This window comes from Humulus lupulus, chromosome X (genome assembly GCF_963169125.1).
Source record: "Humulus lupulus chromosome X, drHumLupu1.1, whole genome shotgun sequence".
Lineage (NCBI taxonomy): Eukaryota > Viridiplantae > Streptophyta > Magnoliopsida > Rosales > Cannabaceae > Humulus > Humulus lupulus.
In genome coordinates, this window is record NC_084802.1 from 145088882 (window position 1) to 145106274 (window position 17393).

Sequence of the window (17393 nt, forward strand, 5' to 3'; positions counted from 1 at the left end):
AAATGGGACGCACTTGTTCGTGGATTTTGAAATAAATCTACTAAGAGCGAAAATTCTCCCAGTTAGACTTTGGACATCCTTAATCTTCACTGGCGACTTCATCTCGATCAGGGCTTTTATCTTCTCGGGATTAGCTTCAATTCCTCTTGAGTTAGCAATGAATCCCAAGAACTTCCCTGATCCAACTCCGAAGGAACATTTAAGGGGATTCAGCTTCATCCTATATTTATTAAGGACATTGAAGCATTCCTGCAAATCCCTTACATATCCTTCTGCCTTCTTTGACTTAAACAGCATGTCGTCGACATAAACCTCCATGTTTGACCCTATCAGCTCCTTAAACATGTGGTTGACGAGTCTTTGGTAAGTCGCACCAGCGTTTTTCAAACCAAAGGGCATCACCTTGTAACAGTAGAGCCCTGTATTTGTTCGAAAGCTAGTGTGATCCTCATCAGGGGGTGCATACTAATCTGATTATACCCACAGTATGCATCCATGAATGAGAGGATCTCATGTCCTGCAGTGGCATCGACTAGCTGGTCGATCCTCGGGAGTGGGAAACAGTCTTTGGGGCAGGCTTTATTGAGGTCTGTAAAATTGAGGTCTGTAAAATCAAAGCACGTATGCCACTTTCCATTCAGCTTGGGCACGAGTACGGGATTGGAGACCCACGATGGATAAAACGCGACCCTCATGAACCCATTCTCCTTCAGCTTCTCGACTTCTTCCTTTAAAGCTTTCGATCGGTCTTTATCGAGCAGCCTTCTTTTCTGCTGCACAGGTGGAAAGCTTTTGTCAATGTTTAGGACATGGTTGATGATTGCAGGATCTATCCCAACCATGTGTTTATGCGACCAGGCAAAGACATCATGGTTCCTCTTTAAGAACTCCACCAGTGCTTGTTTTGTTGTTGTCTCTAAGCTTTTACCGACTTTCACAACTTTGGTCGGATTTCCCTCATCGAATTAGACTTCTTCAAGGTCCTCGATGGGGCCTACTTCTTCTTCAAAATCCCAAAAGCGAGGATCTAAGTCTCTATCCTCACTTTGGGCAATGCCCTATTTGGTGAGATTGTCACCTGAGCGGCCTTGAAAATCAGATGCCATTTGCAACTCTTTTCCGACGACATCCCTCGATACACCCTTTTTTTGCCTTGGTGATCGAGGCATTGTAGTATTCTCTCGCCTCCTGCTAGTTTCCCAGCACGCATCCTACTCATGCGTCTATTGGGAATTTGATGGCGAGGTGCCATACAGAAGTGACGACTCGAAGGTCAACCAGAATTCGTCTCCCTATCACGGCATTATACGCCGAAGGATAATCAACCACTATAAAAGTAGTGAGTAATGTCTTGTTAGCAGGCGCCGTACCTACTGTGACTGGGAGTCTAATCGACTCGACTGGGGCGAGCCCTTCTCCGGAAAAACCATAAATGGTTTGGTTGCATGGCTCTAGGTCCTTGATGGATAATTTCATCCTTTCCAGCGAGGACTTATATAGGATGTTGACCGAACTTCCTGTATCGACCAACACCCTCTTCACCATCATATTTGTGATTTGGACATCCACGACCAGCGGATCGGAGTGTGGGAATCGCACATGCTGGGCATCGTCGTTAGAGAAGGTGATCAGTTCCTCCTCTGTTCGAGCTTTTTTGGGCACACGATCCTCAACACTCATCATTTCAATGTCCTGGTTGTGTCATAGGGTTCGAGTGTATCGTTCCCTCTCTTTTCCACTATCTCCTCCAAGATGTGGGCCCCCGCAGATGGTGAGTAGGGTACCTGCCACAGGAGCTGGCTGTAAAGGTGGCGAGAGCTGGCGTGCAGGCGCCGACTCATTTCCACCTTGAGCTTCTCGCTGAGAACCTCCCACAGCTTATACATATCATCTTAAGTGTCCCTGTCTTATCAGGAAATCGATCTCATCCTTTAGCTGGTTACACTCATTGGTGTCGTGCCCATAGTCATTATGATAACGACAGAACTTTGTCGAATCTCTATTGGAGATATCTTTTCTTATAGGCACGGGTCGTCTGTAGGGCACACTCGAGCTGGTCGCTTGGAAAACCTAGGCTCGACTTTCGACAAGGGCGGTGTAATTGGTGAACTTCGTTTCATACCGATTACTTTTGGGGAGCTTACTCTCGGAGGTCGAGGGTTCGCCATTCGCCCGCTTTCCACCATTTTTATCGTTGCCATTCCCGTTGCCTTTGCCATTTCCATTGGGCTTAGACCCGTTGGCGGCTTTGGCAGGTTCTTCTTTGGACCCCTTATCTTTTGCAGGCGATTTACCTTCGTTGGCAATCGCGTCCTTGAGCTTGATGTACCGATCAGATCAATCTAAAAACTCCTGGGTAGTGTTAACCCCATGTTTCCTGAGGTTACTCCAGAGAGGAGAATGGCGCCTAACCCCAGCGGTTAGGGCCATCATCTTGCCTTCATTTCCCACAGTCTTGGCTCCTGCTGCGGCTCGCATGAAGCGCTGAACATACTCCTTCAAAGGCTCCCCTTCTTTCTGGTGTATCTCCACCAGTTGGTTTGCCTCGGTGGGGTGCACTCAACTCGCATAGAACTGTCTGTAAACCTCATTCACGAACATTTCCTAGGATACTATACTTGCAGGAGGGAATTTAAAGAACCACTCCTGAGTGGCATCAGAAAGGGTCGCTAGGAAGATCCTGCAGTGAGCGTCTTCAAAGACTTTCTTAATGTCCATTTGTATCTTAAATTTTTTTACATGAGATACCGGATCTCCATACCCATCAAAGTTTGGTAGGGTCGGCATCTTGAACTTGCAGGGGGTTTCTGCCACAATAATCCTTTGTACGAAAGTGGTGCCTCTCCTCCGATCGTACTCGATATGCAATGTCTGCCCCTTGACCAACTACTGTACAACTTGGTTCAGGGTGTCGACTTGAGCTTGAACAACATCAGGAAGTGCTGGGGCCTCTGGCGCTGGGGGGATGTATTCATTGTGCCTTTCTCGGCAGTCGTTGAGTACATCCCTTGAGTCATCGTCTCTTCGCCGCTGCTCGCTAGCGCCGAGCTGGCTAAAGACATTGTTTTGTCTGGGCTGCCCCCTAGCATTATGTCCTGCTTGTCGGTCTTCTCTAAGTGGAGGGCTTCTGCCGCCACCTCTCTCCTCGTTTCTTCGACCAGCATTCCCTCTGCCTGAGTCGGCCTCACTGTAGTCGTGGCCATCTCTGAACCTTGACTGGCTATGGTGGGACCGACAGTTTCCTCTGTTGCCTCCTTGAGCTGGAAATTCCCAAGCGTTAGGGGGAGGCTTGCCCTGGTCAGTGGATCCCCATGCATTGTCATGCCGTGGAGGGCCCCTAACCGCAGAGCCTGTCTCTGAGTTCCTTCTGTTGGCAGAAGGACACTGGCCCCTGCTCGGTGGGTGCAGCTCTTCACCCCCTGGGCGTCTAGGGCTGTAGGGCTGTTGCCCGACCCTATTCTACCTTGGTCGTGGGGGATTGCCTCGACCAGCCTGGGACAGAGGCTTAGTCTCAGGGTCCCTAGGTGGGATATCATTCTGACGCATCAGTGGCTGCTCCAGCCTTTGAGGGCTTGTTGGCAGGAGCGGAGGGATAGGATTGGGACATCTTTGAGGTGGCCCACTTGGGGGTTGATCAAGCTGTGAGGTAGGTGCAGCCTGATTCCTAGCCAACTAGAGGGCTGCTTCAAGGGCTGCCATGGCGTCCCTCTGACGATGGTCCATCTCCTCCTGTCTCTCGCTCAGCTCTTGGCGCTGGTACTCTATCTCCCTCTGCTGTGACTCCATTATCTCGAAGAGACTCTCTTGATTGGCCCTCAGAGTGGCCAATTCATCTTGCAACACCCCTAGTGTTGTCTTCAAGGCCTCAGAGTCCACTTCCTCCTCATCAAACTCCAAATGAGGTTCCTCTTCAGCCATATTTGGGGGAGGAGGATGGGATGGTGCGGCAGTAGCCTGTCCAGTTTTGTTTGTAGTCTTTGCCATTAGATTTTCTTGGATTCAAGTCTCTCAATGAAAGCACCAGAATGTTGACCCTGATTTTGGTCAGCGACACGGAGTCTAGAAAACGACAGGAAAATGATATAGAGCTTGAAAATAATTTAATTGAAAGATAATGAACACATATATTTATAGTGGTTCGGCCCCAGTGATTGGTTATGACCTACGTCCACTTGGTACTATTATTAATATTAAGCTCCCAAGGTGTGATCAAAGAACTAGGGTTCCTGAGTTTCACGAACCTTAGAAGAAGAAAACAATACAATGATCGATAATAGTAATATAATTCTCAAAGAAAAAAGCCCCCCCCCCCCCCCCCTCTTCCGTGAGCTATCTCTTGTATATTTATAGGCCCAGGAAGAGTTACATGAATTAGGAAATAATATCTATCCTTAATGATCAGATCTGCAGGTCATAATGAAGAGATATTCTCAGATATCATCATAATTGTTCAGATCTTTACATAAATAAACGAAATATACGACCCAAGATGGTCGTATATAGAACTTGATCCCTTCGTGTAGAAATAATGTTGGTCGATAGGCGAGTCGTGTCTCTGCTACGTGTCTGCCACGTGTCGAGAATCCTTGCCACGTCATCAGCAGTTGATTTATGGATAAACTGACTTTAATTCATATCGGTCCATGTCATATATAATCATATTATATAAAGCACCTTTACCGAGATGTCTTACCACATCCATAATCTGAATCTAGATTATTTTTATCATTATGATACTTAGTAAACCGTACTTACAACTCCAATTAAAGAATTCCATAACTTTAATTTGTTGTTGTTGACTATTTTTATTCATTCATGTGATCTTAATTCTCTCGTACTAATACAAGATTACATCCTCAATAATGAATATGGAATTTTTCTGATATTTACAAAATTATTCAAACAATAATTTAACAATCTAAATATAACAATAATAATAAACCATTGTATTTATTTATTCACAGAAAAACAAATGTCTTTACATGCTTTTAGGACACACTCTTAACAGTACGGTAGGACGGGAGCTATTGAACAACCCCCAAATAACCATGGAATCAAAGACCAAACCCTCGAAAGGTTAGCCCAGATGCAGGAGCTAATGAAAAGACTCCTATCAAAATAGGAAAGAGATCAATATGATTCAGAGGATGAGCTTGAACTTTTCGCCCCAAACATTGCGGCAACTGCATACCGCCGGATTTCAGGATGCCCCATTCACTACACCAAACACCCATTACCATAACACATCATTATAATACTATTTAAAAAGAGTTATTGTATATATAAAGTTAATTGTAAAGTCACACATGCAAGTTAAAAAAAAAAGCAGCAAAGTGAAAAAAAAAGAGGCAAATTTTCCTTCTCTGTCAACCATATCTCGAACCATCTCTTTCTCTCTGTCTCATTTTCCCTAGCTCGGACCGAACTATCTCTTTCTAGCTCGGACCGAACCAGTCTTCTCTTTCTCTCTCTGTCTCATATTCCACCATATTTTCCTTCTCTCCTTTCTCTTCTTGCTATACCCATCACCTCCTCCTCCTCCTCTCTCGGACCGAACCTCCTACTAGAGCCTTGACGAAGAAAAAAAAATGGAGCCAAGTAAATCTCAAGATATTGTGGTCTCATCGTTCTTGGAGATTGCCGAGACTGCCAGGCAGTTCTTGCAGGTTTCTCTATCTCTCTTTCTCAATTTGTACTTGCCTCCATTGGTCTTCTGGTTTATTTAATTTTGTTTGTGTTGAAATCGGAAGATTTTGATTGAGAATTGGGCTTTTGGAGATAATTTATGGAATTTTATTGGGAGAACAGGCCACAAGTTGGAAGCTTGAGGAGGCTATTCAGGTTTTTTATATAGGCAGTGAAGGCGGCACTGTAGTGGGAGGATCGTCTTCTCAATTTCCGCCTACAAAAAATATTGAAGCTTTGGCCGAACAGACTGCTCGGTATGTTAGATGCATCAATTTCTTTCTGTATTTATTTTTCTTTGTTTTATGTGTCTCGTTCTGCATTATTGTTTATGCTGGTTTAGAATGATTCGACTCAGTGAAGCCGAAAAGAATTTGGCACCGATTGTTGGAGATGAAGTACGCCCTCCTTTACCTGTTATCAGGGAAGCCCTTTATGATGATGCCTTAATGTACAGGTATAATTTTTATCTATTCTCCTTTTGATTTATTATTTCATCAGCCACGAGTTACTGGGACTTTTAGGCATTTGGAGAATTCCTAGTACTATTTATACATTTATTTATTTTTAATGGTTTTTTTAGTTTTACTGTAATTTTCTTTTTCTTATAAATGATATTATTCAAATCCGGCAGGAAATGGTGCTGTTGTTAGTTTTTGAGGATAAGAATGTCAAGTGTTTATGTTATGTTTCTTCACGTAAAACTTTGTTTGTGCTACTGCAGGCAAAGGGAACTGCCTTTTCTCAGGACAAATGGCTCTTGGTAAACTTGTAGTCTACTAAGGAGTTCAGCTCACATATGGTAGGTAGCGTGTTTCATTGGAATTTTCTAAATTGACTGAAATTGGTGTTCACTTAACATATATTTTGGTGTTCATTTCTTACTTTTATTCTATTTTGAAGCTCAATCGAGATACATGGGCTAATGAAGCTGTCTCTCAGATGATCAATACAAACTTTGTCTTTTGGTGGGTAAGTACTTCGAATCTTCACTTTTGCGTTCTCCACTCATATTTTTTCCCAATTATAACCCTAATTCTCACTCTACTTATCATCTTTCCTTCAATTTCTCTTTCTGTTTTGTTTATCACTGAATCATTGATTTCGTTTCATTAGTTTTATCATTGCAAATATGATAATAATAATATGTGATATGGTGTGTTTCAAGATAAAAATGAGTAGGCTATTGATATTGTGGTTTGAGTATTTATTTTTTTATTTGAGCAGTAATCTAATTTGATTTGAATCAATAATTTGTGTGCTCTGTCTTGTTACATTGCTTGTTTATGCTCTGTTTTCTTATAATCATATTTCAGTTTCATCAACTTTTTTATGTGATATGGTGTGCTTAACCTATGCATAATAACTGCTTGATGGAATGCTTCAGTGAGATATATGAGTAAATTGAGTGGTTATTATAGCTTTTTTTTTAATCAGATTTTTTTATGGGGTGTGTATATATTATCAAGTTGATGTATGATCCATTCTACCCATTCTAATCATATACCTCTGCCTCTATGCATTACCGTTATTTTATTTTTCAGAGCCATATTATGATTCCCTACAAAAGTTTGCGTCCTCTTGTTTTTTTTAGGAGCTATGGTAGTTGATCGGCCAACTAGTTATTGAAATTGCAAACATTATACTTGTTTTTGTTTTGCTAATCTTTGCTCCTAATCATGTATATGTGACAAAGACACAAGCATTAAAAACAGATTGCTAATTGTGTCATATTGGACTCTTTATTATGAATAGAGGAGATTAGAAAGACAATCATTTATCTGTATAGGAGATGAGATGTGAGGTGATGTTATATATCTATCTGGATACCACTCTGCACCCTTTTATTTGTGCATGTAGTGGAAGTGTTCTAAGTTGAGTTGAGATACCACTCTGCACCCTTTTATTTGTTGAGATACCACTGTGCATGATCCAGTCAAACTTCTGACCATTAGGGGCTCGGCCTTTATAGAAAAACAAAGTCTTTCTCATCCCAATCAGGCTATGCCTAGAATATATGGCCTTGTCTCTTCCTGTTGCTTTCCAGAAACCTGCCTTCGTTGCTCTATTTGTGCGTGTTCCCGTTGGGTATTTCTTATCTTTGTGGCTAAAAAAGTACCATTCATTTCGCTCTTCACTTCCTATTTTACACAATTCTGCATATATACAATATCAATTTATATATATATATTCTAGTTAATAAGTATTACGTACATATATATATATAAGATGATGATATTATTACGTATATACTACCATGAAGATCCCATGGCTCAATCTTGTCAAGATCAACATCTTTGATGACATCGAGATCTATTCTTTTAGAAGCAATATTTTTTCTAAGGTAGTAATCCAGAAGTTCCTCATCTGTGGGGTGGAATCTGAAAGCCGGTGGTACATGTGAAAATGTATTCATGCTACTTAACTACGTATGTATTCTCCCTTCTTCCAAATTCAGCCAATAATATGTTACACCCTGCTTTGTGGCAGGTGAACTCGAAATCTTGTATTGGTTTATGTATGTTATTTTTTTTTGGTACAAAAACATTAGAACAGACAAACATTAATTTAAGAGAATTATTTGGGTGTGGATTTAATTACAGAAGCAAAACGGAGGAAGTTTCTTGAACTATTTCCAGAAGCATCTACAAATGAAGACCCAGTTCTCTTTCTGACCTCCATCATACCTTGGTGGGCATGGCTAAAGAGATCCTATCTCGCTGAGGCTGAGCTTCTCAGTGGTATTATTAAGACTTGAATTGAAACTCAAAAGCACTTTCTCAGTTCTCTCTTTTTCTCACTCACTACATAAATCTAAACTATTATAGGTCGAGCTCCCATGTTTGGGTTCTTCATGGCGTATATGGTAGATGTTTTAACAGGGCTCAATGTGGTCGGACAGACAGGCAGTTTTATATACAAAGTGGGGCTCTTTACCACAGTCATTGGTGTAATTATATTAAGGATAACCAAAGATTTTGATTACTTTAAAAAGCTAGCTGATGAAGCTACTTTGTATGATAAACAGTGGCAATCTTCTTGGCTAGATCAAAACGAAAAGAAGCTCTAAGCTTTGAAAATGCATGGTGGTGGTCCAGCAGTTGTTCCTGGGATGCCCCTGGACCATGCCTACTTGATAGAGAATGTTGGTCTAGTTGAAGCAGGTTGTGTGAATTTGGCTAGGCATATAGCAAACACAAAATCTTATGGTGTAAATGTTATTGTTGCTCTGAACAAGTTCTCAACTGATGCTAAATCTGAGTTAAATGCAGTCAGAAATGCTGCATTAGCAGCTGGGGCTTATGATGTTGTTATTTGTACACACCATGCCAAATTCAAGATCCAGTACTACACAATTTCGATGGATATGGGGTCCCATTATCTCACGTGAACAAGTTTGAGATACAGATGGACATCCAGAAGGTGTCGGATGATGCTCTCTGCAGGATCTTTCTGGCCACCCTATCTGACACCGCTCAGGAGTGGATTTTTAAATTCCCTCCTGCTAGCATAGTGTAATGGGAAATGTTCGTGAAGGAATTCTACGGGCAATTCTATGATGGCCGTGTGCACCCAACTAAAGCCAACCAGTTGGTCGAGATACGCCAGAAGGAAGGAGAATCCTTGAAGGAGTACGTCCAGCGTTTCATGCGAGCAGCAGCTAGGGCTAAAACAGTTGGCAATGAATGGAAAATGATGGCCCTCACTACTGGAGTGAGGCGCCATTGTCCCCTCTGGAATAACTTAAGAAAGAATGGGGTGAAGAGTACACAGGAATTCCTTGATCGGGAAGACCGGTACATTAAGCTCGAGGATGCGATTTCCAACGAAGGGAAATCGCCTCTGAAAGACAAGGGACCAAAGGAAGATCCCGCTAAAGCCACCAACGGGTCTGATAAACCCAATGGCAACGGAAAAGGCAACGGGAGCGATAAAAATGGTGGAAAAGGGGCAAACACTGAGTCGTCGACGTCCGAGAATAAGCGCCTTAAGGGAAACAGGTAGGACCCAAGGCTCACCAACTATACTACCCTTGTTGACAGAGAAGAATGAAGGTGTACCAGGCGACCAGCGCCAATGTCCCTTACAAGCGACCAGCGCCAATAAGGAAGGATATCTCCAAGAGGGATACAACGAAATTTTGTCATTTCCACAACGACTATGGCCATGACAACAATGAGTGTAACCAGCTAAAGGATGAGATTGAGTTCCTTATCAGACAAGGACACCTAAGGTGATACGTACGAGCCACGGGAGGTTCTCAGCGAGAGGCTATAGGAGGCAACGAGCAGGCGCCTGTATGCCAACGCTCGCCACCTTTACAGGCAACTCTCGTGGCAGGTACATTGTTAACCATCTGTGGCAGCCCACACCTTGTAGGAGATAGTGGGAAGGAAAGGGACCAATACGCTCGGATCTTACGCCACGACCAGGATAACGAGATGCTAAATGTGGAGGAGCGAACTCCCGAAAAAGCTCGAATAGAGGAAGAGCTAATAACTTTCTTTGAGCTTGACGTTCATCATGTTTGATTTCCTCATTCGGTCCCTCTGGCCCTGGACGTCCAGATAGCCAACATGATGGTCAAAAGGGTGTTAGTTGATATAGGGAGCTTTGTAAATATCTTGTACAAGTCTTCGTTAAAGAGAATGAAGTTGTCAGTAAAGGACCTAGAGCCATGCAACCAAACCATTTATGATTTTTCTGGCGAAGGGCTCGCGCCAACAGGGTCAATTAGGCTTCCGGTTACAGCAGGAACTGCACCGGCAAACAGGACAATACTCACTACTTTTATAGAAGTTGATTGTCCTTCCGCATACAATGTTGTAATTGGAAGACCCATTCTGGTCGACCTGCGAGCTGTAACCTCGGTCTGGCACCTCGCCATGAAATTCCCAACTGAGGTAGGGGTAGGATGTGTGCTGGGAAACCAATGAGAAACGAGGGAATGATATAATTCCTTGATTACTAAGGTAAAGAGAGATGGATCGAGGGAAGTTGTCGGAAAAGAGTTGCAGCTGGCCGATGAAACACAAGTCTGATCAGGTGAGCATGTCGACAAATAGGGTGTTGTTGAAAGTGAGGATAGGGATTTAGATCCTCGCTTTGAGGATTTTTATGAAGAAGTAGGACCAATCGAGGACCTCGAAGAAATCCAACTCGATGAGGCAGATCCGACCAGGGTTGTGAAAGTCGGTAAAAACATAGAGACATCAACAAAGCAAAAGTTAATGGAATTTTTGAAGAAAAAATAGGAAGTCTTTGCCTGGTTGCATAAAGACATGGGTGGAATTGACCCCGCAGTTATCAGCCATGTCCTGAACATAGATAAAAGAATTCCACTAGTGCAATAGAAAAGAAGGTTGCTCGACAAAGACAGATCAAAGGCTCTAAAGGAAGAATTCAAGAAGTTAAAGGAGAACAGATTCATCAGGGTAGCGTTTTATCCATCATGGGTCTCTAATCCCGTACTAGTCCCCAAGCCAAATGGAAAATGGAGAACATGCATGGATTTCACAAAGCTTAATAAAGCCTGCCCTAAAGATTGTTTCCCGCTCCCAAGGATCGACTAGCTGGTCGATGCCACTTCAGGGCATGAGATTATATCATTCATTGATGCATACTCTGGGTACAATCAGATTAGCATGCACCCACCTGATGAGGATCACACTAGCTTACGGACTGATATAGGGCTTTACTATTACAAAGTAATGCCCTTCGGTTTGAAAAACGCTGGTGCGACTTACCAGCGATTAGTCAATCACATGTTCAAGGAGTTGATCAGTACAAACATGGAAGTATATGTTGATGACATGCTGGTTAAGTTAAAAAAGGCAGAAAAACACATAGGGGACCTGCAAGAGTACTTCAACGCCTTGAACAAATATCAGATGTAGCTGAATCCCCTCAAGTGTTCCTTCGGAGTTGGATCAGGGAAATTTTTGGGATTTATAGTGAACTCACAAGGAATTGAAGCTAATCCCGAAAAAAATCAAGGCCCTAGTCGATATGAAATCGCCAACAAAGATAAAAGATGTTCAAAGTTTAACCGGGAGAATCACCGCTCTATGTAGATTTATCTCCAAATCGACGGACAAGTGTGTCCCATTTTTTTAATCTATTTAGGGGCAATAAGAAATTCGAGTGGATGGAGGAGTGCAAGCAGGATTCCGGGCTCTGAAGTCTCATATATCGCAGCCACCGATTCTATCTAAGCCGGTTGAAAAAGAAACTTTGTTCATCTATTTGGCAGTCACAGAATATGCTGCTAGTGCTGTCTTGGTAAGAGAGGAGGAAAATGTGCAAAAAGCCATATATTATGTAAGCAAAAGGCTCATTGGAGCAGAACTGCGCTGCTCACCCATTGAAAAATTAGCCTACTGCTTGATCTTAGCCTCCAGAAAGCTACGGCCATACTTTCAAGCTCACCCCATCACAGTACTAGCCGACCAGCCCCTATGGTAAGTTCTGCAGAAGCCAGAAGTCATTGGTAGATTATTGAAATGGGATGTTGAACTTGGGCAGTTTGAAATTCCTACTTACCACGAGCAGCAATAAAATGGCAAGCTCTGGCTGACTTTGTCACAGAGCTCACTGGGCTTCTAGACAATGAACACATAGAAGAGCATGAGCGTCAAAGCCAAACTCCCTCTTGGAAGTTATTTATAGACGGCTCTTCTTACGAACATCACGGTGGAGCTGGAGTGATTTTGGTAACGCTTGAAGGACATCGATTCCACTACGCAATCAAATTCAACTTCACAGCGTCTTATAACGAAGCCGAGTAGGAAGCGCTGCTCGCAAGTTTACGATTAGCCAGGGACATGAATATAAAGTCACTTGAAATCTATAGTGACTCCCAGTTGGTGGTTAATTAGATTACTTTAGAATATCAAGCTAGGGGTATAAAGATGGTTGCTTACATGAACAAAGCAAAGGATTTTTTGGCGCAATTTGAAAAATATACACTCCAGCAAGTACCTCACGGCCAGAACTCAAACGTTGATGCTTTGGCCAAATTAGCAAGTACCAAGGATGCTGACACCCTGAATATAGTTACTGTTAAACGACTGTCCGCACCAAGCATCACAGCAGAAGAAACCTCTCTGGTAATTCAGGCAGAAGATACGTGGACGACACCTTTCATTGAGTACTTGGCGCATGGAATGTTGCCGACGGACAGAAACAAAGCGAGGGCCTTCCAGATGCAGTCTGTTCGATTTATCCTGGGTGGCGGAATTTGATACCGAAGGGGGTACTCAATGCCACTCCTAAGATGCGTCTCAAAAGAAAAGGCCAAAGAATTAATCCGGGAAGTCTATGAAGGTTTCTGTGCAGATCACGCTGGGGGGCAGAGTTTATCAAAAAAGATCCTAAGGCAAGGATACTTCTGGCCAAAAATGAATGGAGACTCTGTGGATTTTGTTTGGAAATATGACAAGTGTCAGAGATTCTCCAAGATACCATGAGCAGCCCCCCATGAGTTGCTCGATGTATTTCACCACAGCCATCTTAAGCTCCTCAGCATGTCTAGCCTTGGATGCTTTAAGTTCCTCAGCGTGTCTGTCTTCGGACGCCTAAAGCTGCTCGCCACGTCTCTTCTCATATTGAGCAATCAGGGCTCCCGAGCGACGCCAGCTGGCAGGCATAGTTAGCATTCCCTGCGATCAGAGAAAGAGATAAACTGATGGCGGAAAATGACAAGATAAACAAATGAACCTTAGCAAGAAATGGAAACTTACGCTGGCTATTTCATTCAGCTCACGGTTAATTATCTGGTTGACCTCCATGGAGTCGGTACCGATGATGGCCTCTCGGCTGCGTCAATGCCTTGATAGTTTTCTCATCCTCTCCTTGGTCTGGCTGAGCACGATGCTCATCAAGGCGTCTCCTGTTTGATCAGGAGGTGTCTAGTCGGCAAGTGCTGGAGGAGGTATCTGGTCGGCAGGTGCTGGAAGAGGGGTCTGATTAACGGGGGCTGGGGGAGATGTCTGGTCAAGGGGGGCCAGAGGAGGTGTGATTTCCTGAGAAGGAACTGGCACTGGAGGATCCCTAGTCCAAGCTTTTTTCATCAGAGGGTTCTTGTTGCTTTCACCTCGATGTGGCCTACTCCCTTTTTTCTTGCTCGAAGGAGCAGCGGGTACAAGTTCACTACTAAGCTTGAACAGATCTTCATTATACATGGCTGCAAAATAAAAGCGAACAGTCAGATAATGTGGATGGAGGTATCTACTAAATCAAGAAAATAAGATCAAGGAAATTATAAGTAAGATACCCGAGCTACAACTACTGGTCACTACACTATTTATTGTACTATTGCTACACTCACTCACTGCCTTGAAGAAGTGTGAATTTAAATTAGGCGTGTATTTAAAGTTGTCATCCCCGTCAAATAAATGACAGGGAATGGGCAAATTGTCTAAGAGTGAGAATTAAGTATCGTTCTCATCTGAAGATTCAATATTGAGTTTGGAGCCCTCAAAAACCTTTTGTTTGCCTTTTCCTGAAGGAGCAGGGGCAGCAGCTTCTCATGGGGTGCTGGAGGGTTCCCTGATAGTCACTCCGATTGTCCTCCTCCTCAGAGGTTGTGATACATCGTGGTGCTGCTCGGGAACTTCTCCACTAGTGGCACTCCTCACAGTTGTTTCCCTCACATCTTGGTGAGGGGCCAAAAGCCAACCAGCCTTAGATTATTCTCTATGACCAGTTCTTTGATGCTTTTTTCTATGTCGATCATGCTGTCAAGGGAAGCTGCTTGTATCTCCATTTTTGGAGTAGGAGTTGGTCGGCGCCATGGACCTGAAGAATACCAAAGTTCTAAGGAACGTGCGGAAAGGATAAAGGAAATTAAGCGACCAGTGAATAAAATAATTTACCTCCTTCAGTGAAGGCCAGATTGTTGGTGACCAGGTTTGGAGTTAAAAAGTACTCCTGGAAGTACTTCCTCACGTTGGACTTGTGGGTGATCTCACTCAGGAAAGTGCGAGCAGATTCCTAGTGGTAAAAGTGGAAGAACCTCGTGTTGTTGTGATTGGGGTTGGACTTGAGATCAAATAAGTAATTGACCTTGTGTGGTGTAGGAATGGGCCACTTTTTATGGCTGTATAGGATATAGAGAGCAGAGAGCACTCTATATTCATTTGGGGTGATTTGGAAGGGGGCGACCTCAAAGTAGTTGGCCACCTCCTGGAAAAATGGATGGAGAGGCAAGGTTTCCCCTGCTTCAATATGATATCTAAACTAGGCACTAAAGGCACCCCCAGGTAGGTTTGCTCGCTGGTTGATGGTAGGCTTGATTAGGGTTATCTCAGGAAGTGCATACTTCTTGAGATAATTCCCTACCATCCTAGCTGTGATGTTGCTAGGAGGTACCACGTACCATTCGACTTCTGGTCGAAGGACGTCCCAAGGTTGGGCCTTTGTTTGAATTTCTAACTGAGTAGTGTTTTCAGCTTATGGGTTGGTCGAAGGATTTTTCAGGCCGAGGAGGGGGCTGTTTGGCAGGAGGAGTGGTTGTTTTCTTTCTTTTCTGAGCAATGGATTTTACCCGACCCATGTTTTTTGGACTGGTTGAAGGTCTATTTGAAGGGTTATGAGAAAAAGGAATTTATGGGATTAGCAGCGACGACTGTTCTTGTTCTTCGAGTAACTGTGCGAGCAAGTCATCATCGATTAGCCTCTCACCTCCCCATGGGTCGTGCATGAAAATCTACAAACAGAAAAAGGGAGATGAGAATCTACGGCCAATAGACAAAGAAAGTGGAAAAGTTGGAAAAATGTTGCTCGTGTATAAAAGTTAAGTTTTTATATGACTAGCAGCATTCTAACAAAAACACTAAATTCTATGCAAACAGTTTTGAAAATGGATTAAAAAGCAGAAGTGAAAAGTTTTTCAGGAAAAACTTTTCGACTCTGAAATGGCAGGAAAAACCCAGTTTTTTCTACATGCCTAAAAATTGAATTTTTACTTCAATTTTACACCCTAAATCAATAATCCTAACTCCCAAGCTGATTCCTAAGCCTAATATCATGTTTTTTCCTTATCCTATCGTGCTAATATCTACGTGCCCATTTACCCCAAATGGGTTTTTCAAGAACATTCAGGAATTCTAAGTCCGAAACAAACCAGAAATTAAATATTGCATGGCAGTCTAATGAGGAAAAAGTTTGAGAAACTTACTTGGATGAAGATTAGTGCAAACTTCCGAGGCGATGAATGGCTGGGCAAAAGCTTTGTGGATCGTTGGGATCATTTGGGTCTTTTGGGTTCGAAGAGTTCTGTTCTTCAGTGTTCTTGAGAAGGAGATAGAAAGTGAAAGGTGAAAGGTAAATATGAAGGGCTATATATATATTGGTCGAAGCACGGTTACAGAGGTAATCATGAAGGGTGATTTTTTGAGGCATGTGAAAGCATAATAGCCGTCAAATCACTTTTTGGGAAACTACAAAGATATGATTGGTTGCCTTTTTTTGAGGAGGCATGGACGACTAAGACAGATTTGATAGGACATACGAAAGGTCGGTTGTCTAAGTTTACTTTATACTAGTCGCAGTAAAATAAACTTGGGGGGCAAATGTTTACCCAAAAACGGCCCCTGATTATGTGGCATGATTGACCTACACGTGGCGGGCACGTGACGAATTTAAGTGAATGAGTCCTATTTGACCATCGACCAGAAAGTCATTGGTTTATCAAGCATCACGCTTAGGTGCGACCAGTCTGGTCGCATACTTTTCATTTACTTCCTTTTGGATGTGCAATCTTGTAATATTTGCATTAATTGTAATTCTTTTATTACCTAGATACATTAATCTTAATGATAATTAAGGCCCATAAGCCCATGTACTCTTCTTGAGCCTATAAATAAGAATCAAAAGGCTCAAGGAAGGGACTTTTGAACTATTGATCTTTGTACTTTGAGAGAAAAATATAGTGTGATTATTCATCGAAGTTGTAATCTTCAAAAGGCTGGTGAAACTCGTAAACCCTAGTTCATTGATCACATTGTTGGGATTCAACATCAATAAGAACACTAAGTGAACGCAGGTCATTACCATCCAATTGGGGCCGAACCACTATAAATCGTTTGTGTCGTTTGCTTTCCATTTGAATTTCTTCTTGTTTTCATCTCTTCTTATATCGTTTATCTGACTCCGTGTCGTTGACCGATTTGAGGGTCAACAAATACTCTTTCATCTAATACATAGTTTTAATAAATAAAACTAAATAGTTAAAATTAATTAATTCACAATTAATTAAATAATAACAATTATCTCATAATTACCATTTTGCCCTCAAGAATAAAATCTCTCACAAAATAGTTCTTTCTCTCACAAATCTTTCCTTAGTCAATCTTACCCTGGACAGTGTAGTACAGAGGTGACTTGGGGACCATGGACCTATAATTCTATGCTCTAAAAAATCGGATTATTAATTGAACTCATCAATGTAATAACCTTATTTATTAATTTTATTATTATTCCACTATAAATATGGAATTGCACTCTTAGAAAATATAGAATTATATTTAATGAGTTCTAACTAGTAGTCCATTGATATAGTCAATATAATTAGTTTTGTCCTCCAATTTATTAGTTCATAATTAGAGCTAGTAAAAATTACCGTTTCACCATTCTAATTATCTCTTGATTCCTTAAGTATCATTAATTCATAATGAATAGTTAATCTATAATCCAATTATAGATTT

General features: G+C 42.3%; 1 protein-coding gene across 1 annotated transcript; it reads right to left on the minus strand.

The window, feature by feature from the left end:
- Window positions 1-7503: 7503 nt before the first annotated feature.
- Window positions 7504-8101, minus strand: LOC133806343 (NAC domain-containing protein 7-like). The gene is made up of 2 exons (XM_062244456.1): window positions 7942-8101; window positions 7504-7841 (listed from the first exon to the last, which is right to left on the minus strand). The coding sequence occupies exons 1-2, from the start codon at window positions 8099-8101 to the stop codon at window positions 7504-7506; spliced, it is 498 nt and encodes a 165-aa protein (XP_062100440.1).
- Between the last annotated feature and the right edge of the window lie 9292 nt (window positions 8102-17393).

Bases quoted from the DNA above. Each gene is read 5' to 3' on its own strand.
- LOC133806343 (XM_062244456.1), bottom strand. From the start codon at position 8,101: ATGAATACATTTTCACATGTACCACCGGCTTTCAGATTCCACCCCACA. The intron at 7,842-7,941 runs GTAGTATATACG...GTATATATGCAG, and splicing joins TGAGCCATGGGATCTTCATG to AATTGTGTAAAATAGGAAGT.